Here is a 26,492-nt window from a genome sequence, read left to right as displayed (position 1 = left end):
CTCTCTCACTCACTCACTCACCTTGTTCCTAAAGATTATGTCAGTCTCCCTCACTCACTCACTCACTCACCTTGTTCCTAAAGATGATGTCAGTCTCCCTCACTCGCTCACTCACCTTGTTCCTAAAGATGATGTAAGTCTCTCTCACTCACTCACTCACCTTGTTGCTAAAGATGATGTAAGTCTCTCTCACTCACTCACTCACCTTGTTGCTAAAGATGATGTAAGTCTCTCTCACTCACTCACTCACCTTGTTCCTAAAGATGATGTCAGTCTCCCTGACTCACTCACTCACCTTGTTCCTAAAGATGATGTCAGTCTCCCTCACTCGCTCACTTGTTTCAGTTACAGGGGTGTCTAGTTACAACCTCGGTAACGAGACACAGCTGCGGACGGACCTCCTCACCAACTACTCCCTTAAGAGTCGTCCCGACGGCGTCACCTCCATCAGCCTCGTCTTCAACCTCCTCACCATAAACCAACTGGTAGGTCAAGGACTTAGCGGTAAAGCCACACTGATACGAGGACCGAAAGTATCTACTCCCGAGAAAAGATATGGGAACTGATGAAATGATAATGAAGGTGTTATGACGATATATGTCTGTAAAAGTAATTTCGGTGTGTAGATCAATATCTGGTGTGTCCACCATGTTGCGGGCCAGTCCAATGTCTGTAGGCCTTCTCGTCGGAGATAATCGGCTACGACCTTGGCACGATGTGGTCTGGCATTGTCGTCTTACAATTCAAACATTCAGTCGATAATTCTAGCGAATAGAGCAACGACAGGTCGGACAATTAATTCCGTCAACATATCGCTGGCCAGTCAAGTATCCATTCATAATAACCAAATCAGTTCGCCTTTCATGTGTGATACCGCCCCACACACCATGACACGACCACCTCATACCGATCATGGTCAAGAATTGTTGCCCTGGCATACCGCTCGCCGCTACGTCGGCAACAACGTTTTCTGCCATTTGTGAATCGGGGGCAAAACCATGATTCGTCTGAAAACATGGTGTTGTAGCAGAGTGTCATACATTTTGGTGACCACCCCCTGATTCACTGACCCACCCTTCCCTAAAATAAATGACCGGCCCCTTGTGTAACACAATTGTGTATGTGCCTGTGGCCTTTTGAACAGTAAAGTATTGAATTGTTTGTAAATTACTTTGAGTATCATGCGACCAATGATAGACACATTGTGTTAAATACATGTCATGTGTTATTCTTATTCATTGTTTCAGGTAACGCGCACGCAGACGTTTTCAATATCCGGGTACTTCACAGTGGTAAGTGACGTCATGTCATCTGGGTGCCGGGTAGAAATCATTACACTATTGTCACTGCTGCCACTGTATGGTTAAAACTGCTCTCACAGTATAGATGGTTAAAACTGCTCTCACAGTATAGGTGGTTAAAACTGCTCTCACAGTATGGGTGGTTAAAACTGCTCTCGCAGTATGGGTGGTTAAAACTGCTCTCACAGTATGGGTGGTTAAAACTGCTCTCGCAGTATAGATGGTTAAAACTGCTCTCACAGTATAGGTGGTTAAAACTGCTCTCACAGTATGGGTGGTTAAAACTGATCTCACAGTATAGGTGGTTAAAACTGCTCTCACAGTATAGGTGGTTAAAACTGCTCTCACAGTATAGGTGGTTAAAACTGCTCTCACAGTATGGATGGTTAAAACTGCTCTCACAGTATGGGTGGTTAAAACTGATCTCACAGTGTGTATGGTTAAAACTGCTCTCACAGTATAGGTGGTTAAAACTGCTCTCACAGTATGGATGGTTAAAACTGCTCTCACAGTATGGGTGGTTAAAACTGCTCTCACAGTATGTATGGTTAAAACTGCTCTCACAGTATGGATGGTTAAAACTGCTCTCACGGTATGGATGGTTAAACCTGTTCTCACAGTATAGGTGGTTAAAACTGCTCTCACAGTATGGATGGTTAAAACTGCTCTCACAGTATGTATGGTTAAAACTGCTCTCACAGTATGGATGGTTAAAACTGCTCTCGCAGTATGGATGGTAAAAACTGATCTCACAGTATGGATGGTTAAAACTGATCTCACAGTGTGGATGGTTAAAACTGCTCTCACAGTATGGATGGTTAAAACTGCACTCACAGTATGGATGGTTAAAACTGATCTCACAGTATGGATGGTTAAAACTGCTCTCACAGTATGGATGGTTAAAACTGCTCTCGCAGTATAGATGGTTAAAACTGCTCTCGCAGTATAGATGGTTAAAACTGATCTCGCAGTATAGATGGTTAAAACTGATCTCGCAGTATAGATGGTTAAAACTGGTACGAGCTACAAACACACACATGACGGGTGTTGATCATATACGAGCTACAAACACACACACACCTGACGAGCTACAAACACACACACATGGCGGGTGTTGATATACGAGCTACAAACACACACATGGCGGGTGTTGATCATATACGAGCTACAAACACACACACACCTGACGAGCTACAAACACACACACACCTGACGAGCTACAAACACACACAAACACCTGACGAGCTACAAACACACATGGCGGTTGTTGACATACGAGTTACAAACACACACATGATGGGTGTTGATATACGAGCTACAAACACACATTGTGGGTGTTGATATACGAGCTACAAATACACACACACCAGACGAGCTACAAACACACACACCTGACGAGCTACAAACACACATGGCGGTTGTTGACATACGAGTTACAAACACACAAATGGTGGGTGTTGATATACGAGCTACAAAGACACACACACGTGGCAGGTGTTGATATAAGAGCTACAAACACACACGTGGCGGGTGTTGATATACGAGGTACAAACACACATGGCGGGTTTTGATATACAAGTTACAAATACACACATGACGGGTGTTGATATACGAGTTACAAACACACACATGGCGGGTGTTGATATACGAGTTACAAATACACACATGGCGAGTGTTGATATACGAGCTACAAACACACATGGCGGGTGTTGATATACAAGTTACAAACACACACATGACGGGTGTTGCTGTACGAGCTACAAACACACACAAACACCTGACGAGCTACAAACACACATGGCGGTTGTTGACATACGAGGTACAAACACACACATGGTGGGTGTTGCTGTACGAGCTACAAACACACTCAAACACCTGCCGAGCTACAAACACACATGGCGGTTGTTGACATACGAGGTACAAACACACACATGGCGGTTGTTGATATACGAGCTACAAACACACACATGGCGAGTGTTGATATACTAGCTACAAACACACACATGGTGGGTGTTGATATACGAGCTACAAACACCCACATGGTGGGTGTTGATATACGAGCTACAAACACACACGTGGCGGGTGTTGATATACGAGCTACAAACACACACATGGCAGGTGTTGATATACGAGCTACAAACACACACATGTCGGGTGTTGATATACTAGCTACAAACACACACATGACGGGTGTTGATATACTAGCTACAAACACACACATGGCGGGTGTTGATATACGAGCTACAAACACACACATGGTGGGTGTTGATATACGAGCTACAAACACACACATGGCAGGTGTTGATATACTAGCTACAAACACACACATGGCGGGTGTTGATATACTAGCTACAAACACACACATGGCGGGTGTTGATATACGAGCTACAAACACACACATGGCGAGTGTTGATATACGAGCTACAAACACACACACATGGCGGGTGTTGATATACGAGCTACAAACACACACATGGTGGGTGTTGATATACGAGCTACAAAGACACACAAGTCGGGTGTTGATATACTAGCTACAAACACACACATGGCGGGTGTTGATATACGAGCTACAAACACACAAATGGTGGGTGTTGATATACGAGCTACAAAGACACACACACGTGGCAGGTGTTGATATAAGAGCTACAAACACACACGTGGCGGGTGTTGATATACGAGGTACAAAGACACACACACGTGGCAGGTGTTGATATAAGAGCTACAAACACACACATGGTGGGTGTTGATATACGAGCTACAAAGACACACAAGTCGGGTGTTGATATACTAGCTACAAACACACACATGGTGGGTGTTGATATACGAGCTACAAACACACACGTGGCGAGTGTTGATATACTAGCTACAAACACACACATGGCAGGTGTTGATATACGAGCTACAAACACACACATGGCGAGTATTGATATACGAGCTACAAACACACACATGGCAGGTGTTGATATACGAGGTACAAACACACACATGTCGGGTGTTGATATACGAGCTACAAACACACACGTGGCGGGTGTTGATATACTAGCTACAAACACACACAAGGCGGGTGTTGATATACGAGCTACAAACACACACATGGCGAGTGTTGATATACGAGCTACAAACACACACATGGTGGGTGTTGATATACTAGCTACAAACACACACATGGTGGGTGTTGATATACAAGCTACAAACACACACGTGGCGAGTGTTGATATACTAGCTACAAACACACACATGGCAGGTGTTGATATACTAGCTACAAACACACACATGGCGAGTGTTGATATACGAGCTATAAACACACACATGGCAGGTGTTGATATACGAGGTACAAACACACACATGGTGGGTGTTGATATACTAGCTACAAACACACACAAGTCGGGTGTTGATATACGAGCTACAAACACACACAAGGCGGGTGTTGATATACGAGCTACAAACACACACACACACCTGACGAGCTACAAACACACATGACGGTTCGAAATGTACACGAGTGCTAAAGACTTACTTAGGTTGACGTTCCATACACACCATTAAGCGATATATCACAGCCAGTGTATGTTGTGTTGTAAAAGCTTTGTACTATTACGCTGGTCACGCTCTATTGTCCGCCATTCACCAGACTGGTGTATTGTGTCGGCAAATCGTGCTTTCCATTAATCACATCGAGGTTTCTGTTGGCGTGCATTTGTGTTGTTTGTTCCTGATGAATTTGGGTGTTTTATTCAGCTATGCATTCTCCCCATGTTGTCTTTAGATACCGTAATTCAAACTCATTAACTTAAAAGGGGTATATATACTCAACAACAAAATACAAGAAAGCACAGAAGGCTTATCACCTGCGTCAGTTTCATTTACACTTAATTAGTTCGGGATCATGAATATTTTGGGGCATATTTTGGTAGAGGAGACTGGGTACACAATTTCATAAAAATATGCCCCAAAATATTCAGGTTCCTTAACTATTTTGTTCAGTATACGTGAAACTGAAACGGAACATATGTCTGCAGCAGTTGGGCTGCCCATAAATTTGATGGCGATATATTGAAGTTAAAGCATTGGGTACTCAACCACGATACACACGACCATAACAGTCCACGTGGTCAGGGACTACTGGTCTTACAAAATGAACAATAAACAATATTTTATGTGCGCAGACCTCCAAATAACCTGTCAAGGTGGCAAATGTTATATTTTGGGATAACACTTTCTAAATAAAGTGCAGATTCTAGTACTTTTTTGGAGTTGACTCCCATCTGGGATTCGAACCCACACTGTCATGGTAGTGATATTCTTTATTTGCATATTTATATATTAACAATGACTGTTTCAAATCAGCAATATAATTTTCTACAAAATACATAATATCTGCATAATTGGACTTATAACTGAAAGAGGTTAATTCTGAGGTTGTGGTTGACGTCGGCGTAGCCGTCTATCCAAGTCATCTCACAGGTGCTCTATCGGGTTGAAATCCGGGAATCTGGAGGACTAGGGGAGAACATCAACGTTGTTGCTGTGTAGACAGGCTCTTGTGATCCGTGCTGTATGCGGTCGAGCGTTGTCCTGCTGCAATACACCGTTGCCGTTGGCTGAAATTGGGAGGACGTGTTGTAGGAGAATTTCGTTGATGTATCGTTGAGCCGTAAGATTGCCCTGGATATGGACCAAACCTGTCCTGTCGTGATGAGAGATAGCCGCCCACATCATAACGCTGCCCTCACCAAACCTGTCCACTTCCTGTGCGCAGTTTCCGGCGTAACGTTCTCCCCGACGTCTGTAGACCCGTGCTCTTCCATCCCCTCGACGGAGGAGAAATCTTGATTCGTCGCTGAACCAGACATCTCTCCATTGCTGTTGAGGCCATTACCTGTGTTGACGACTCCAATGCAGTCGTTGTTGACGAAGTTGTCGACTCAATATGACGCGTCGAACAGGACGTCTTGCTCGTAGACCTGCTGCTCTTAAACGGTTTCGTACGGTCTGGTTGGAGATTCTGCGCAGTCCGGGTATTTGGGATGCGGTAGAGGTGGCTGTGGTCGTCTTTCGCGTAGGTGGCGCAGTCGGATGTAGCGATCTTGGCCGATCACGTGTTGACCCATTCAGTTGAAACCGATCCCATAGCATTGTGATGGTGCTGGGCGCTACATTGAAAACCCTGGTTATAATTTATCCTCTTTGGCAACTAGTTCAAGACTGGTCAGTTTTGACTGGGACGAACCGGATGAAACAGGTTTCGTCCAAGAGAGTATTTTGTCTGTAATCATGTACAGAAATTTCAAATTGAATTGTCATCCTTTGTTGCCCGGATCCGCTTGGATTGAATTCCACATTTACCTCGATTATGACCCTTGGTTCCTCAGCAATGTACGAATAATCGGGCCTTTTTCAAACAGATAAAACTAGAAGACCTGCCTCATGTATTGTTGTCATAAATCAAACACTAGCAGATGGGGTAACATTTTCTATTCGGTACTAATCAAACAAATGTATTATGGCTATAATGCTCTTCATCCGTAGATATGGAACGACACCCGGCTCGGTTGGACTCCTGCAGCGTACAGCGGCATTGGGTTCCTTTTCGCGGACGAGACGGAAATATGGCGACCCTCACTGGTTGTGAAGAACGCGTAAGTTTCCTGAAAATAAGTGTATACAATGACCCTGCTAAGAGAGGGGGTTCAACCAGTTTTAAGTGGAAGTGAGGGGGTGGAGGTGAGGGGAGTCCGTGCCAATCAGAATATTATAGGGCCAGCGGTATGTGACTGCACGGTGGAGTCCTTAAACGTCTTATTTGTTAAACAGTCCATGTTTTGTTACAGGATCGACAATTTAGACGTCATCGCCAACGACAATATCCCCATGAGAGTCACAAACGAGGGCAAAATTTTCTGGAATCCACCCGGAATTTATACAACCCACTGCGACATTGACATCACCTACTACCCCTTCGACTCCCAGGAATGTTCTGTGGTCGTGCAGAGCTGGGGCTATAACCTCCGGGAGCTCGACCTGTTCAAGTACGGCACTGGCGTGGAGACAGCTGAGTTTGAGAGGAACGGTGAGTGGAACTTGAATAAAGCTTACAGCGAAAGATCTGAAAAGACCCAGGATGTTGACGCGGAAACGTACGCGGCAGTGTCCTTCGTCTTCAAGCTACAGCGGAAGCCGGACTACTATGGCATCAACATCATCCTTCCCGTGGTGGTTCTGTCCATCCTGTCGGCCCTGGTGTTCGTCCTGCCTCCGGACAGCGGGGAGAAGATGGGCTACTCCCTCACGGTGCTTCTCTCCTTTGCTGTCTTCCTGACTCTCATCGCCGACAGCATGCCCACCACCTCCCGGAACACCTCCTACATGGGTAAGAAACGGGTTGGCGTAGTGGTAGTAGACGTAGTTGTAGACGTAGTAGTAGTGGGCGAAGTGGTAGTAGATCCTGATCTTCATTGCTGACCGAATGCCCACCAACTCCAGCAACACCTCCTACATGGCTAAGACACTGCTTGATGTAATGAAACGTTGTAGCAGTAGACGCAGTAGTGGTAGGTGATGTTGTGGTAGAAGATGAAGTAGTAGTAATAAATATAGTCTTAGCCGTGTAGGTAGGACACGTAGCAGTGGAAGACGAGTGAGTGAGTATGGTTTTACGCCGCTTTTAGCAATATTCCAGCAATATCACGGCGGGGGACACCAGAATGGGATTCACACATTGTACCCATGCGGCGTTAAACAACAAACAAACAAACAAATCATATGATTGATAATGATGCAGCCACCTGTGATCCTGGGATGGCGTTTCTTGTGTTTAAGCTGTCTACCTGGCTGTGATCCTGGGGTTGTAATTTCTTGTGTTTCAGCTGTCTACCTGGCTGTGATCCTGGGGTTGTATTTCTTGTTTCAGCTGTCTACCTGGCTGTGATGCTGGGGTTGTATTTCTTGTGTTTAAGCTGTCTACCTGGCTGTGATCCTGGGGTTGTATTTCTTGTGTTTAAGCTGTCTACCTGGCTGTGATGCTGGGGTTGTATTTCTTGTGTTTAAGCTGTCTACCTGGCTGTGATGCTGGGGTTGTATTTCTTGTGTTTAAGCTGTCTACCTGGCTGTGATGCTGGGGTTGTATTTCTTGTGTTTAAGCTGTCTACCTGGCTGTGATCCTGGGGTTGTATTTCTTGTGTTTCAGCTGTCTACCTGGCTGTGATCCTGGGATTGTATTTCTCGTGTTTCAGCTGTCTACCTGGCTGTAATCCTGGGATTGTATTTCTTGTGGTTTTCTTGTGTTTCAGCTGTCTACCTGGCTGTGATGCTGGGGTTGTATTTCTTGTGTTTAAGCTGTCTACCTGGCTGTGATGCTGGGGTTGTATTTCTTGTGTTTAAGCTGTCTACCTGGCTGTGATCCTGGGGTTGTATTTCTTGTGTTTCAGCTGTCTACCTGGCTGTGATCCTGGGATTGTATTTCTCGTGTTTCAGCTGTCTACCTGGCTGTAATCCTGGGATTGTATTTCTTGTGGTTTTCTTGTGTTTCAGCTGTCTACCTGGCTGTGATCCTGGGGTTGTATTTCTTGTGTTTCAGCTGTCTACCTGGCTGTGATCCTGGGGTTGTATTTCTTGTGTTTAAGCTGTCTACCTGGCTGTGATCCTGGGATTGTATTTCTCGTGTTTCAGCTGTCTACCTGGCTGTAATCCTGGGATTGTATTTCTTGTGGTTTTCTTGTGTTTCAGCTGTCTACCTGGCTGTGATCCTGGGATTGTATTTCTTGTGGTTTTCTTGTGTTTCAGCTGTCTACCTGGCTGTGATCCTGTGTCTGAGCGGACTGTCCGTGCTGCTGACTGTCATCGTGCTTGACTTCCACTACCGGGAGGGTGAGGTGCCGTACTGGTTGGGGCAGATCACCAGGGTGGTCATCATGCCTCTGGTCTGTTCCCGTGGCTGCCGGAAGTCGGGAACAGTCTCCGCCAGCAATTCGGACATCGATGGAGAAGAGACCCAGTTCAAGGGCATTCAGAACATCCGAAGCAAGGCCAACCAGAAGAGGTCTCTGGGCGACTTCAGTGACCGGGCGTCGTCCGCCGCCAGCAGCACGGCTGAATTGGGATGGAAGGACATTGCGCGGGTCTGTGATACCCTGTTCTTCCGGTTCTATCTTATTGTTATTTCACTCATTTCTCTAATATTCTTCCTCGTTCTGGGATTAGAAAGGAGCAGCAACTACACCGCGGAATTATAATCTCGCCAGTTTCTACGCGAATTTGTCAATACTCGCAAATCTATATGACGACGGCGTTGCAAAGATAAACCAGTGGTTGATAGCATGAACACACATCCACGGCGAGGAAGAACGGCGACACACAAGAATCCAGGTCTCACAAGCATTTGGACACTTGTGACACATATATTTTGATTTAATAATTTTGACTTTCTGCATGTTCAGTTAAAATAATGTTATTTTCAAAACGGCGGGATTCCCTGGGGATTTTGGAAAAGAATATAGGTCTCCAGCAACCTACGCTTGTCTACGCGACTTAATGGATCGCGTGGTCAGGCACATTGACTTGGTTGATGCATGTCATCGCATGCCGATGTTAATGGGGTCAATCACTGGATTGCCAGGTCCAAAAGCGAATATTTACTTAGCGCCGTCATTTAGCTGCGACGTTGATGGTTGCAGCGCTAAAATGCAAAGAAACAAATACAAAACGGCGTCTATTGGTCCCCTGTCTAGTGGCCCCCTGTCTAGTGGTCCCCTGTCTAGTGGTCCCCTGTCTAGTGCCTACTGTACAGAAACACTAGTGGTTAAAGCCTTCGCTCGTCACGCTAAAGACCCGGGATTGATTCCCCACGTGGGGACAATGTGTTAAACCCTATGTCTGGTGTGCCCCGCCATGATATTGCTGGACTGTTGCTAAAAGCGGCGTTAAACCATTCTCACTCACTCGCTCACTGCAAGGTACCACAGCCGATTTAGAAACATCGCTCGTTTGCCGATGACATTATCATAAACATTATGTGTAGGATTCATATAACGTTACAGATAGTCATCGAGTAATGCTCAAAGGCTAGAAAGAGCTGAAGCATCACGTGGCCTAAATACGTTACAGTGGAATATATTATATTTATTAGATACTTACGAATTAACGTGGGATGTTGATGCTGACTTCTTTTTGACATAAGTTGAAAATTCTCTGCCTGCCAAAGATGCTTTCCAAGATTTCTTAATTTTAAAATTTTGCTTTTAAGGCTTATTGTTCTTTTCGGTTTATGCGATCATAAACGCTATAAACATTGCTTAGTTAGCCAATCAAATACCATGGAATTATTTGCAATTTATGTATTGTTCGACATACCAGCCGCAGTAGCATTGTTTGTCAGCGCTGCTATATTGTCATCTGCGGTAAGATTGTTGTCAGCGCAGCTATATTGTCATCTGTGGTAAGATTGTCAGCGCAGCTATATTGTCATCTTTGGTAAGATTGTTGTCAGCGCTGCTATATTGTCATCTGTGGTAAGATTGTTGTCAGCGCAGCTATATTGTCATCTGTGGTAAGATTGTTGTCAGCGGCTATATTGTCATCTGTGGTAAGATTGTTGTGAACTGAGGGAACAGTCCCCAACTTCTCAGATGAAGTTGTCTTGATATGTTCTGAGATACAGTTGCAGTGTTGTAGGCTGTTCTCAGATGAAGCTGCACCTGTGATTACTGAACTCATTATTATTATATATGTAAAATCTGTCAATGTATTTATTATGTTTTTTTATGAATCCTCAACAGTAAAGAATAAAACGTTTACGTTGTGTCTTATGTTTAGTTGTAAACCCGACGACATGGACAACGGCTGCGTCATCGCCACATGTGTACCATGGCCGGGTCACGGTATTCTAATTATCTTGTCTTCGGGAGCTCCTCATTCTTCTGTGAACAAAAGGGGGCACGGGTGGCCCAGTCGTCTAAGGCGCCGCGATTCGCTGTGCAGAGTTGCGTCCCTTGGGCATGCCAGAAACCTATGATTGTGGGTTCGAATCCCGATTCGTCCCGATTATGTTTCTAGGTTTGTCAGCACCATACCAGTGCTCGTGGGTTTCACCGAAGTGGTAAACCTCTTAGACCTGCATCACCTCGGGCTTTCCTTCCACATTAAGCTGACACGCCGCGATATATATGGAATAGTGTTAAAAGCGGCGTTAAACCCAACTCACTCACTCACTGTGAGAGAAAGAAAATCAGAAAAACTAAAAATTTAATTTGTTGTGGCCTGAACAACATCACGGGTTCATCTTTAGTTGCAGCAACTGTGTGATGACTCCAACAGCTGCTGAAGCAATTGACAGAATCACTGTAGTTTCTGAGTTATTTTACAGACGCTTCACATTTCCTTCTTGGCGTGTGTCTGTAGATTTCATGAGTGTCGCATGTGAGCAATGCGTGTTCTTCAGGAAATCAGTGACTGCACTGCAGATGGTGTAGCGTAGGGTGACACGTCATGTCACTGTCGGGAGCGACACACGCCACCTTCCCGTGGAACTATTTCGACCTCAACTACACACACGTATACCCCCGGGAGACAAACACGTGGTACCGCGATATGCCCTTCCATAGAACATCCCCGGGAGACAAACAAGTGGTACTGAAGTATATCATTCCATAGAACATCCCCGGGAAACAAACAAGTGGTACTGAAGTATATCATTTCATAGAACATCTCCGGGAGACAAACACGTGGTACTGAAGTATATCATTTCATAGAACATCTCCGAGAGACAAACACGTGGTACTGAAGTATATCATTTCATAGAACATCTCCGGGACACACACGTGGTACTGAAGTATATCATTTCATAGAACATCTCCGGGAGACAAACACGTGGTACTGAAGTATATCATTTCATAGAACATCTCCGGGAGACAAACACGTGGTACTGAAGTATATCATTTCATAGAACATCTCGGGGCACACACGTGGTACTGAAGTATATCATTTCATAGAACATATCCGGGAGACAAACACGTGGTGCTGAAGTATATCATTTCATAGAACATCTCCGGGAGACAAACAAGTGGTACTGAAGTATATCATTTCATAGAACATCTCCGGGGCACACACGTGGTACTGAAGTATATCATTTCATAGAACATCTCCGGGAGACAAACACGTGGTACTGAAGTATATCATTTCATAGAACAACTCCAGGAGACAAACACGTGGTACTGAAGTATATCATTTCATAGAACATCTCCGGGAGACAAACACGTGGTACTGAAGTATATCATTTCATAGAACATCTCCGGGAGATAAACACATGGTACTGGGGTATAAGCTTCCCTAGAAGATCTCCGGGAGACAAACACGTGGTACTGGGGTATAAGCTTCCCTAGAATATCCCCGGGAGACAAACACGCGGTACTGAAGTATATCATTTCATAGAACATCTCCGGGAGACAAACACATGGTACTGGGGTATAAGCTTCCCTAGAACAACTCCAGGAGACAAACACGTGGTACTGAAGTATATCATTTCATAGAACATCTCCGGGAGACAAACACGTGGTACTGAGGTATAAGCTTCCCTAGAATATCCCCGGGAGACAAACACGTGGTACTGAAGTATATCATTTCATAGAACATCTCCGGGAGACAAACACATGATACTGGGGTATATCCTTCCCTTAAACATCCCCTGGAGACAAACACATGGTACTGAGGTATATCCTTCCCTTAAACATCCCTGGGAGACAAACACATGGTACTGAGGTATATACTTCCATAGAATATCCCCGGGAGACAAACACATGGTACTGAGGTATACCCTTCCATAGAATATCCCCGGAAGACAAACACATGGTTCTGGGGTATATCCTTCCTTAGAATATCCCCGGGAGACAAACACGTGGTACTGAGGTATATCCTTCCATAGAATATCCCCGGGAGACAAACACATGGTACTGAGGTATATCCTTCCATAGAATATCCCCGGGAGACAAACACATGGTACTGAGGTATATCCTTCCCTTAAACATCCCCGGGAGACAAACACATGGTACTGAGGTATATCCTTCCATAGAATATCCCCGGGAGACAAACACATGGTACTGAGGTATATCCTTCCATAGAATATCCCCGGGAGACAAACACATGGTACTGAAGTATATCCTTCCATAGAATATCCCCGGGAGACAAACACGTGGTACTGAAGTATATCCTTCCATAGAATATCCCCGGAAGACAAACACATGGTTCTGGGGTATATCCTTCCATAGAATATCCCCGGGAGACAAACACATGGTACTGAGGTATATCCTTCCATAGAATATCCCCGGGAGACAAACACATGGTACTGAGGTATATCCTTCCATAGAATATCCCCGGGAGACAAACACATGGTACTGAAGTATATCCTTCCTTAGAACATCCCCGGGAGACAAACACATGGTACTGAGGTATATCCTTCCTTAGAATATCCCCGGGAGACAAACACATGGTACTGAAGTATATCCTTCCATAGAATATCCCCGGGAGACAAACACATGGTACTGAGGTATATCCTTCCATAGAATATCCCCGGGAGACAAACACGTGGTACTGAGGTATATCCTTCCATAGAATATCCCCGGGAGACAAACACATGGTACTGAGGTATATCCTTCCTTAGAATATCCCCGGGAGACAAACACGTGGTACTGAGGTATATCCTTCCATAGAATATCCCCGGGAGACAAACACGTGGTACTGAGGTATATCCTTCCATAGAATATCCCCGGAAGACAAACACATGGTTCTGGGGTATATCCTTCCTTAGAATATCCCCGGGAGACAAACACATGGTACTGAGGTATATCCTTCCATAGAATATCCCCGGGAGACAAACACATGGTACTGAGGTATATCCTTCCTTAGAATATCCCCGGAAGACAAACACATGGTTCTGGGGTATATCCTTCCATAGAATATCCCCGGAAGACAAACACATGGTACTGAGGTATATCCTTCCATAGAATATCCCCGGGAGACAAACACGTGGTACTGAGGTATATCCTTCCATAGAATATCCCCGGGAGACAAACACGTGGTACTGAAGTATATCCTTCCATAGAATATCCCCGGGAGACAAACACATGGTACTGAGGTATATCCTTCCATAGAATATCCCCGGAAGACAAACACGTGGTACTGAGGTATATCCTTCCATAGAATATCCCCGGGAGACAAACACATGGTACTGGGGTATATCCTTCCCTTAAACATCCCCGGGAGACAAACACATGGTACTGAGGTATATCCTTCCTTAGAATATCCCCGGAAGACAAACACATGGTTCTGGGGTATATCCTTCCATAGAATATCCCCGGAAGACAAACACATGGTACTGAGGTATATCCTTCCATAGAATATCCCCGGGAGAGAAACACGTGGTACTGAGGTATATCCTTCCATAGAATATCCCCGGGAGACAAACACGTGGTACTGAGGTATATCCTTCCATAGAATATCCCCGGGAGACAAACACATGGTACTGAGGTATATCCTTCCATAGAATATCCCCGGGAGACAAACACGTGGTACTGAGGTATATCCTTCCATAGAATATCCCCGGGAGACAAACACATGGTACTGAGGTATATCCTTCCTTAGAATATCCCCGGAAGACAAACACATGGTTCTGGGGTATATCCTTCCATAGAATATCCCCGGGAGACAAACACATGGTACTGAGGTATATCCTTCCATAGAATATCCCCGGGAGACAAACACATGGTACTGAGGTATATCCTTCCATAGAATATCCCCGGGAGACAAACACATGGTACTGGGGTATATCCTTCCCTTAAACATCCCCGGGAGACAAACACGGGGTACTGAGATATATCCTTCCATAGAATATCCCCGGGAGACAAACAGGGGGTACCGTCCCTTATAAACCTCTGATGACGTCACACTACAATAAGAGAAGGGTCTTCAATATGTTGGTAAACTTCCAAGGCAGGCAATATCAACAATGCCCGGGGAATTCCGGTGGATATCCTGAGACCTGGGGAATACATTTCAATTGTAATACATGTACCTAGGTTTTTGTAGACGTGCCTCTTGATATGAACACAATTGTGTTTGATGGTTGGTTAAAAGTCACATTTCTTTTTTTTAGAGTGAAAATTCCATGACGTGAATCGATCATGCATTCTCACATATCGTGTTATGTTTCGTAATCCAATGTTTTTGCGAATTTGTTAAGTTTGTCATGTCAAAACTACAGCTTGTCAATGCTGCGCATGTTTTTTCTCTCGCACGCTTTGAGCAAAATTCCTTTTATGCCGCGATACACTGTATTGTTTCACTATAAGGTATGTCTATGTTTTCTTATTTTTTCTGTTATTTCTTGCATTACGACGGTTCATAATTTGGATAAAACACGCCTCCTCAGTTTTGGCTGAAAATGTATTACCTTGAGCTCGGGAAAAGCCCAGGGGCCTTCATGTGAGTGAGTGAGTGAGTGAGTGAGTTGGTCGATTTGAACTCTGTTTCAGTTATTGTCAAGTTAGATGTTGTACAATATTGTTCCACTGTGAGTAGAAACAAGAACGCTGTAACTTACTTTATACAAGGTTCACGTCAGCGTCAGCACAGTGACACGTGTCAGGGAGGAGCGTGCGTGTGAGAGGGCGGGGTATGTGGGCTGGTTGAGGGCATAGCACCGTCAGTACTAAACTTATACCATCTTGGTGCACGGATATGGATTCGAACCCACACTCATAGTATCCTAGCACGCCTACTCCTGATCCGTGAATTGCGGTGCCGAAAACAACTGGTGGGTTTTCCAATTCCTACCTTCTGACCATCACTCTGCTGGTTGTGTTAGCGTACGTTCGACCGTACCTCGTCAGCGTAGCACACATCCCCTACAAACTATCAACTACTGCTTTCCTATTTCGGAAAAGGTTTAACTAAAATCCAACTATCAAACTGCCATGTTACAAGATCGCGAGAACAGCCAGATTCCCTTCTACAATACGTCAGTCGAGCATTCCGTTATAAGTAGGGAGGAGACACATTGCAAGTCTAGATGAGGTAATGCTTCAGGGGAGCTAACTCTCATCCATAAATAACTTCCTTTTGACATCGTTTCCACAACAATCTGAGCTAGACGCAGGTTAATGGTAAACAGCGTTCGACATCTTACAAGAGAAAATGTTTTCTTCGACAGTTCACCAGGTGGTTCGGTCACTTGGGAAGGACACCTTACTGCCAGTCCCAAACTTGGACGCGTCCGACAATATTTATCCATTAAGTATTGTGATGAAAGAAACACGCCGTCATCTGCTGTTTTGGACAAAGCACAAGTGTTATACGACAGAATTCAAACTCAGTGACATTCTAGAGGACCCAACGAAAGAGCCCGTCGTCAAAATTGACGAGAAGATTTTTTGTAAGGGTTTTAATCGAAGTACAAATCTGTCCTTGAAAGGAAAGTTCGGTGTTGAACTTGCTAAAGAACTGGTTGACATCGACCTGCAAGGAGCGAGATCTGTGATTGTTCAAAGTCCCCTGGGAGATCTGCAGAAGGACGAAGTCGAATTACAGCCGTTCCTTGATGAAATAAATTCAAGGTAATTAAGTAATCTTTTGATTATTATTTTTGTACCTCCCCGCCTGAACTGTGAGTATTACTGAGTGAGTTTTGCCCCGGGTCAGTCGTACGTAATAAATCATCGAGTCAGAACCAAACATTCCAGTGATTGATATTATGAGTCGTGATCTACACCATCAGGTTACAATGTCACTCTATCAAACAAGTCAACAAGACTGACCGCCCGATCCATTAAAACACCCTATAATACTAAATGTAACCCGGCCAGAATCCCCATGTGGGATGCACACAGCTACAGTTGTTGGGTGAGTGTAACTCAATATCTGCAACCATCTATGTGATGACATTCTGAACATAATCTTGTCTGGATCACACAAGCTAGTGATTGAAGGCATGAGCTACCATCATCAACACCTGGGCACAGTGCCAGGCATATCACTATCAGTATCAAAATCACGCTACGAACTAGACGTCCAGTTCATAAACAACATAGATTGCAGGATTTGCAAAGCATGAGTACCGTCAACTGGGCATTGACAGATAGTTTCGTAATCTTTTCACGTTTTTAATCAAGGAGCTCAAATAATTTTTATTACACTATAGGTCTTCATTATCAATCAGGTCGTCATGACTTGGGAGCGGCCATTTTGTTTGAAGTAAATACAAGTGATATGAGAGGTGGAATCTGATTGGTCAGTAGGATGGACATAGAAAGGACATACCTGGTTATAGCAACTGGTGGCACTCCGATTAGGCCACTAAATTCCATCCTAGTTTGGCAGGGGTGGAAACTGGACTTTTGTAGTCAGTTAACTCCCTTGCCTTGGGAAGATGGACGAACACAGACTGCTGGGGACACTATCTGACCCGGAAACCCTGAGTGGGTACTTCCTACTTACAGTAACCAGTTTGTAACATCCAGGTAGACATGAGAGTCAATGCTGACTTAGCATTGGCCTTCACCATTGTTCACAAACACTATCAAAGTAAACTTTAAAGAATATCATTGCAGGGTCATTTTTCTATCAACCAATTCCAAAATCAGTTGCACCAAAATACTTCACACATTGTGCATGTTGTACCCGTGTGGGAATCAAGCCCTGTGATGAGACGGGTGAACACTTCCACCACTGGACTAGTGCCTCCATGTCTGGTGATGATGAAGGTGTACACTGCCAGAATCCGAACTGTTTGACATTAGTTGGTCCATTTGGTATGTTTGGATGATACCAACACGAGCTAGACCTGCCTTAGAAATGATCTTTAGCAACCCATGTCTGTCAGGGGCAACTAACAGGATCAGGAGGTCCGGCTTGGTGACTGGATTGATGGTGTGTCAAGGTCATTGTACCTTGATGGGGATGATCAGTGCTCATAATATTGGTCACTAGATTGTCTGGTCTAGACTCACTTATTTACTGACTGTGGTCATATAGCTGGAATATTGTTTAGTGTGGCGTTAAACAACAAACAAACCAAGCCAACAAGAACTAGATTGTGTGAGGGTAATTTGACATGTTGACCCATTATGTATGGAGAACATCAGGGCTCTGGTTATCTTGTTTTAGCCTTTGAGAATTTACTCAAACGTTATAGTCCAAGAGATGGGAGCAATTCTTTTCACTCAAAAGTCCATGCAAGTTAATGCTTTTTTCGAAGTAGAAAAAAAGGCTGAATTTTCCAGAAATGTTAGTCTTACAAAAATCTGATGGTCCATTTTCACACTTGGGGTTGCTGAAGGCATGACGCAGCACTTTTTCTGCATTACACTTCTGAAAAGTAAATGGATGTTTTCATCACAACTAATAACTACCATTCACATTGGATATTGATCGTTTTCTTTCGTATTCAATATATTTTTAATCTATTGGGTTGAATCTTTTATTTCGCACCTGTAGGAAATCCTGTAATTGAGTGTAATTACATAGGACAAGGGACATCAGGTGGCTAGTTTGAGAATCTATAAGAAACATCATATAAATTTCATATAAGTATGTCTCGAAGTTGTATGTATCTTGTAGTCAATTGTCTCTCTTATTCCTCACGATTTGGACGTAAATAGTTTCCTTGGGGGAAAAGTAAGGTTAGGTAAAAGTATTTGATAAATAATAGACAGTTAATAGGCTCTCTTCCATGTGATTATTGAATTTCTCAATTTTATGATTATATTTTGTTAAACATTATAATTATATCAATTTAAAATTGACTAAAATTCATTATCTTTCCAACAAGTCTTTTTGTCTTGACTCACCAGCCCTGTTGCATGACCATACTACAGAGTCTCACAGGAGTGTTCCAGCTGGCTGTTGTATCCTCACAGTTACCTTTAGTAAAACACAATGCAAGGGGCCAGAGCAGCAATAGAAACAAACTGTTTTTGTCCTCTAGTCCTTATACAAATGACGTGTAGCAAAACCCTTAAAAATGGCAAATTTCTGCTCGTCCTTATGATACCTTGACTACTGGGCAGTTTGACATGGACTATAGGACTAGTGGTAATGTCTAATGCTGCAGAGTGAGAAGTGGGATTTGATCTAGACACTCCTCAGAGCCAGTGAACTCTGCTGTCACTGGGCCTATTACACACCAGTAGTGAGTTTGGTTTTACGCCGCTTTTAGCATTTTTCTAGCAAAATCACGGTGGGGGACACCAGAAATGGGCTTCACATATTGTACCCATGTCGGGAATCGAACCCAGGTCTTCAGCGTGACGAGCGAAGGCTTTAACCACCAGGCTACCCCACCGCCCCTACACACCAGTAAGTACTGGGTATAATGTTTCATGTGCCTTCTAGTTTGTATCAGTGTGTGTGCTGCACCATGTGTATCACGTGTGACATCAACTCAAAACAGCCATATACAGCATTATGGGGGCGGTCAGGTAGCCTAGTGGTTAAAGCGTTCGCTTGTGACGCCGAAGACCCGGGTTCGATTCCCGACATGGGTACAATGTGGGAAGCCCATTTCTGGTGTTCCCCGGCCGTGATATTGCTGGAATATTGCTTAAAGCAGCGTAAAACTATACTCACTCACTCACTACAGCATTATGCTCTGTACAATGACAAGGACACATATGGACAGTATGTAACTTACTGTAAACCAGGAAAATAAGGCCACAATTGTGACAGTCTCTTGCTCACATCAATAAAGTGACACATTTTTATCTCGGCATATTGTGGTACAAGTGTATTTTGTAAATGTCAGGTTCACTGCACATTTGCGGAAACAGTGACATATATAACAAAACTCCCAGTATACAGGTAGATGTAGTGCTTCTCACCACATAGGGGACATGTCCAGTATAGTAACAGCAGCTGTGGTGAATACACAACACCGCTCATAAATACTCAAAGGATTATCGCTAACTCATCTGACAACACTTGAAACCTGTATTTGGAATTTCCTGGTTTGTGTTTTATTGAAGATAGATCACATGTCAAGCAGTTGAAGTTATGTTTGTGATGATATTATTCTATTAAACTTCAGTTACCCCATACTGTATTATGTATAATTCTAGATCTCAGTCTGGGTGTTTTCCGTTTGCTGATAGTTCCATGGCTGGGCTACTCGTGACAAATTTTAGGCCAGGGGTTGACACTCACATTAATTTGTTGACACATGAATTTCCTGATTTGAAGTACTGGAATCCATCACAGTTTAAAGTTTTCCTGGTGACATTTGACACTTCCTGCACCATCCTGGCCACAAACAACAGAGACGTCCTCATGTGGCTCAGTTGTGGTGTCAGGAACATAAATGCAGACTTGCTTCAATCTTCATATAAAATTATTTAGATATATACTGCGATTCTCCAGGCATTCCCATTGGCAGCAAATGTTTATAAACTCCCCCACTTCGGTCTTGTGTTTCCAAGATCAGGTCAGCATTATGCTGACTTAAGTCTCACTCTGCATTGGGACAAGGATGGACATTGTTAGTGTTAGAGCATTGGCACGTAAATCGTATTGCCCCCCCCCCCCCCCCCCCCCCCCCCCTAGACATGGTTGTATTGCGACACGTGTATTGTTGACAGCCGTATTGCAACACACCGTTATACCATGTTATATTGCCCACCCCTAGACATGGTTGTATTGCGACATGTGTATTGTTGACAGCCGTATTGCAACACACTGTTATACCATGTTATATTGCCCACCCCTAGACATGGTTGTATTGCGACATGTGTATTGTTGACAGCCATATTGCAACACACCGTTATACCATGTTATATTGCCTACCCCTAGACATGGTTGTATTGCGACACGTGTATTGTTGACAGCCGTATTGCAACACACCGTTATACCATGTTATATTGCCCACCCCTAGACATGGTTGTATTGAATCCAATGTCAGAATTCATTCATTCATTCATTCATTCATTCATTCATTCATTCATTCATTCATGGTTGTATTGCGACACATGTGTTGTTGACAGCCGTATTGCAACACACTGTTATACCATGTTATATTGCCCACCCCTAGACATGGTTGTATTTAATCCAATGTTAGAATACCTTCAATGTCAAAATATAAGAATCATTACAAAACATTAATAACATTTTTTCTTTTCTTTTTTTTTTCCTGCCAACTTAAATTCCATGATATTAATCTGTGATCTGAAATGAGATCAGGTGAGCTAACTAACCTCCTGACCTTAATCTCTCATCACCAGGAGAATCAATCTGGACCACCCGCTGGTGAAGCCCCTGATCAATGAGAAGACTCTGTGTGTGGTGACTGGCGTGGTCAAGCTGGTCAGTGATGCCAACCTCTCCAGTCAAGTCAACTTTGATGAAACAGGCAAAGCTGGAGGCACGTTTTCTGTAGGTACCAGTGTTAGCTTACGTGGTCCTGAAGTAACCAGTGTTAGCGTATGTGGTCCCTGTGGGTACCAGTGTTAGCTTACGTGGTCCTGTAGGTACCAGTGTTAGCTTACGTAGTCCTGAAGTAACCGGTGTTAGCTTATGTGATCCTGTAGGTACCAGTGTTAGCTTATGTGATCCTGTAGGTACCAGTGTTAGCTTACGTGGTTCTGAAGTAACCAGTGTTAGCTTACGTGGTCCAGAAGTAACCAGTGTTAGCTTACGTGGTCCTGTAGGTACAAGTGTTAGCGTATGTGGTCCTGAAGTAACCAGTGTTAGTTTATGTGGTCCTGAAGTAACCAGTGTTAGCTTATGTGATCCTGTAGGTACCAGTGTTAGCTTATGTGATCCTGTAGGTACCAGTGTTAGCTTACCTGGTCCTGAAGTAACCAGTGTTAGCTTACGTGGTCCAGAAGTAACCAGTGTTAGCTTACGTGGTCCTGTAGGTACCAGTGTTAGCTTACGTGGTCCTGAAGTAACCAGTGTTAGCTTATGTGATCCTGTAGGTACCAGTGTTAGCTTACCTGGTCCTGAAGTAACCAGTGTTAGCTTATGTGATCCTGTAGGTACCAGTGTTAGCTTACATGGTCCTGAAGTAACCAGTGTTAGCTTATGTGATCCTGTAGGTACCAGTGTTAGCTTACGTGGTTCTGAAGTAACCAGTGTTAGCTTACGTGGTCCAGAAGTAACCAGTGTTAGCTTACGTGGTCCTGTAGGTACCAGTGTTAGCTTACGTGGTCCTGAAGTAACCAGTGTTAGCTTATGTGATCCTGTAGGTACCAGTGTTAGCTTACCTGGTCCTGAAGTAACCAGTGTTAGCTTATGTGATCCTGTAGGTACCAGTGTTAGCTTACATGGTCCTGAAGTAACCAGTGTTAGCTTATGTGATCCTGTAGGTACCAGTGTTAGCTTACGTGGTTCTGAAGTAACCAGTGTTAGCTTACGTGGTCCAGAAGTAACCAGTGTTAGCTTACGTGGTCCTGTAGGTACCAGTGTTAGCTTACGTGGTCCTGAAGTAACCAGTGTTAGCTTATGTGATCCTGTAGGTACCAGTGTTAGCTTACGTGGTCCTGAAGTAACCAGTGTTAGCGTATGTGATCCTGTAGGTACCAGTGTTAGCTTACCTGGTCCTGAAGTAACCAGTGTTAGCGTATGTGATCCTGTAGGTACCAGTGTTAGCTTACATGGTCCTGAAGTAACCAGTGTTAGCTTATGTGATCCTGTAGGTACCAGTGTTAGCTTACGTGGTCCTGAAGTAACCAGTGTTAGCGTATGTGGTCCCTGTAGGTACCAGTGTTAGCTTATGTGATCCTGTAGGTACCAGTGTTAGCGTATGTGGTCCTGAAGTAACCAGTGTTAGCGTATGTGGTCCTGTAGGTACCAGTGTTAGCTTACATGGTCCTGTAGGTACCAGTGTTAGCTTATGTGGTCCTGTAGGTACCAGTGTTAGCTTATGTGATCCTGTAGGTACCAGTGTTAGCTTATGTGATCCTGTAGGTACCAGTGTTAGCTTATGTGGTCCTGTAGGTACCAGTGTTAGCTTATGTGGTCCTGTAGGTACCAGTGTTAGCTTATGTGATCCTGTAGGTACAAGTGTTAGCTTATGTGATCCTGTAGGTACCAGTGTTAGCTAATGTGGTCCTGTAGGTACCAGTGTTAGCTTATGTGGTCCTGTAGGTACCAGTGTTAGCTTATGTGATCCTGTAGGTACCAGTGTTAGCTTATGTGATCATGTAGGTACCAGTGTTAGCTTATGTGATCCTGTAGGTACCAGTGTTAGCTTACGTGATCCTGTAGGTACAAGTGTTAGCTTATGTGATCCTGTGGGTACCAGTGTTAGCTTATGTGGTCCTGTAGGTACCAGTGTTAGCTTATGTGATCCTGTAGGTACCAGTGTTAGCTTATGTGGTCCTGTAGGTACCAGTGTTAGCTTATGTGGTCCTCGTATTGTGGGGGACAAGTTCCTCTTGCTCCTGCTAGTGGAATACCTCATTCGCTGTATTAAGTGTGCTGGTCCAATAAGTGCCCCCTGACCAACTTCTGGACCGATTTGTACAGGCTTTGTAAGCGTCCTACCAAGATATTTACATGACAGTCCATTTTTACAGAAAAAAACACTGTAGATGATCTCTCACAATAAACTTGCCCAGGGTGCGATATATCCGATACTGATATTCCAGAACATAAATCTCTGCCATAAAAAATAGAGTGATTCAAGACATTTGGATTCAATTTCTTCCAATTTAATTCACAGCTAACGTGTGTTACCCACTTCCATTTCACTTGTAACATCACCCCATCACCCTATCACATCACCACATCACCACATCCCATCACCCCATCACCACATCACATCATCACATCACCACATCACATCACCCCATCACATCACCCCATCACATCACCACATCACATCACCCCATCACATCACCACATCACCCCATCACCCCATCACATCACCCGATCACATCACCACATCACCCCATAACAACGTCACATCACATCACCCCATGACCCATCACATCACCACATCACCCCATTACATCACCACATCACAACATCACATCACCCCATCGCATCACCCCATCACATCATCACATCACCCCATCACAACGTCACATCGTGGTACATCACATCACCCCATCACATCACCACATCACCCCATCACAACGTCACATCGTGGTACATCACATCGCATCATCACATCACCACATCACAACGTCACATCACCACATCACATCACCCCATCACATCACCACATCACCCCATCAAATCACCACATCATCACATCACCACATCACATCATCACATCACATCAACACATCACCCCATCACAACATCACATCACCCCATCAAATCAACACATCACCCCATCACGTCACATCACCACATCACATCACCCCATCACATCACCACATCACCCCATCAAATCACCACATCATCACATCACCACATCATCACAACGTCACATCACCACATCACATCACCCCATCACATCACCACATCACCCCATCAAATCACCACATCATCACATCACCACATCATCACATCACCCCATCACATCACCACATCACCCCATCACATCACCCGATCACATCACCACATCACCCCATAACAACGTCACATCACATCACCCCATGACCCATCACATCACCACATCACCCCATTACATCACCACATCACAACATCACATCACCCCATCGCATCACCCCATCACATCAACACATCACCCCATCACAACGTCACATCGTGGTACATCACATCACCCCATCACATCACCACATCACCCCATCACAACGTCACATCGTGGTACATCACATCACCCCATCACATCACCACATCACCCCATCACAACGTCACATCGTGGTACATCACATCACATCATCACATCACCCCATCACAACGTCACATCGTGGTACATCACATCACCCCATCACATCACCACATCACCCCATCAAATCACCACATCATCACATCACCACATCATGACATCACAACATCACAACATCACATCACCACATCACATCATCACATCACATCAACACATCACCCCATCACAACATCACATCACCCCATCACATCACCCCATCAAATCAACACATCACCCCATCACGTCACATCACCACATCACATCACCCCATCACATCACCACATCACCCCATCAAATCACCACATCATCACATCACCACATCACCACATCACATCACAACATCATCACATCACATCACATCACAGCATCATGACATCACCTCATCACATCATCACATCACCACATCACAACATCACAACATCACATCACCACATCACCTCATCACCACATCACATCATCACATCACATCACCACATGTGACAATCACTCCATCACCACATTGTCACATGTGAAAATCACCCCATATCATGTGACCCTTCACAACCCTTCCTGTCCAGCCTGCTTACCTCTACCAATTAACATGTGACCTGTTGATTCCACCAAGTATCAATTTGACCTGTGTGCATTACCTGGTCACGATGTGACCTGCGAACATTACCTGGTCACGATATGACCTGTGAAAATAACCAGTTCATGATGTGACCTGTGAACATTTCCAGTTCACGATGTGACCTGCGAACATAACCTGGTCACGATATGACCTGCGAACATTACCTGGTCACGATATGACATGTGAACATTACCTGGTCACGATATGACATGTGACCATTACCTGGTCACGATATGACCTGTGAAAATAACCAGTTCATGATGTGACCTGTGAACATTACCTATTCACGATGTGACCTGCGAACATTACCTGGTCACGATATGACTTGTGAACATTACCTGGTCACGATATGACCTGTGAACATTACCTGGTCACGATATGACCTGTGAACATTACCTGGTCACGATATGACCTGTGAACATTACCTGTTCACGATGTGACCTGTGAGCATTACCTGTTCACAATGTGACCTATCAAAATACCCATTCAAATATTACTTATTCCACTCTCCCTCCCTGAGAGACCGCCTCAGTGGTCGAGTGGTAGACCGTCTGCTTGAAGAGTTGAAGGTCAGGGGTTCAATCCCCATCCGCGTCATATCAAAAGATATTAAAGATGGTTCTTGTTGTTACCATGCCTTGCGCTCGGCATGAAGGGGCTATAACAAGGACTGGTCATTGTAGAGTCAGTATACTGTGTATGAGGGGGGTATTCTTTTTAAACTGTGACATGGTATCTCAGTGGGCTAGCACTATAAAATCGCATTAGT

General features: G+C 44.3%; 2 protein-coding genes across 3 annotated transcripts in view; both read left to right on the top strand.

The window, feature by feature from the left end:
* Positions 1–11,031, top strand: part of LOC139463568 (neuronal acetylcholine receptor subunit alpha-7-like) — a 29,431-nt gene extending 18,400 nt beyond the window's left edge. Inside the window, exons 2-6 of the mRNA XM_071244841.1 lie at positions 346–485; positions 1,248–1,292; positions 6,831–6,940; positions 7,133–7,671; positions 9,084–11,031. Coding sequence (XP_071100942.1) covers positions 346–485; positions 1,248–1,292; positions 6,831–6,940; positions 7,133–7,671; positions 9,084–9,532 — 1,283 coding nt within the window. The 3' untranslated portion in view covers positions 9,533–11,031. The remainder of the gene's footprint in view (positions 1–345; positions 486–1,247; positions 1,293–6,830; positions 6,941–7,132; positions 7,672–9,083) is intronic.
* A 5,386-nt stretch (positions 11,032–16,417) lies between these two features.
* Positions 16,418–26,492, top strand: part of LOC139464065 (gasdermin-E-like) — a 31,311-nt gene continuing 21,236 nt past the window's right edge. For both annotated transcript variants that reach the window (XR_011653092.1, XM_071245615.1), the window contains exons 1-2: positions 16,418–16,900; positions 21,554–21,704. Coding sequence is in view for 1 of the 2 variants with exons in the window: in XM_071245615.1 (XP_071101716.1) it covers positions 16,482–16,900; positions 21,554–21,704 (570 nt within the window). In the remaining variant the exon portion in view is untranslated. The remainder of the gene's footprint in view (positions 16,901–21,553; positions 21,705–26,492) is intronic.

The sequence above is a fragment of the Haliotis cracherodii genome, unplaced genomic scaffold (assembly GCF_022045235.1).
Source record: "Haliotis cracherodii isolate W230 unplaced genomic scaffold, xgHalCrac1.p SCAF_16, whole genome shotgun sequence".
Classification (NCBI taxonomy): Eukaryota; Metazoa; Mollusca; class Gastropoda; order Lepetellida; family Haliotidae; genus Haliotis; species Haliotis cracherodii.
Note: the sequence above shows the minus strand (reverse complement) of the source record. Positions and strands in the feature narration are given on the sequence as shown.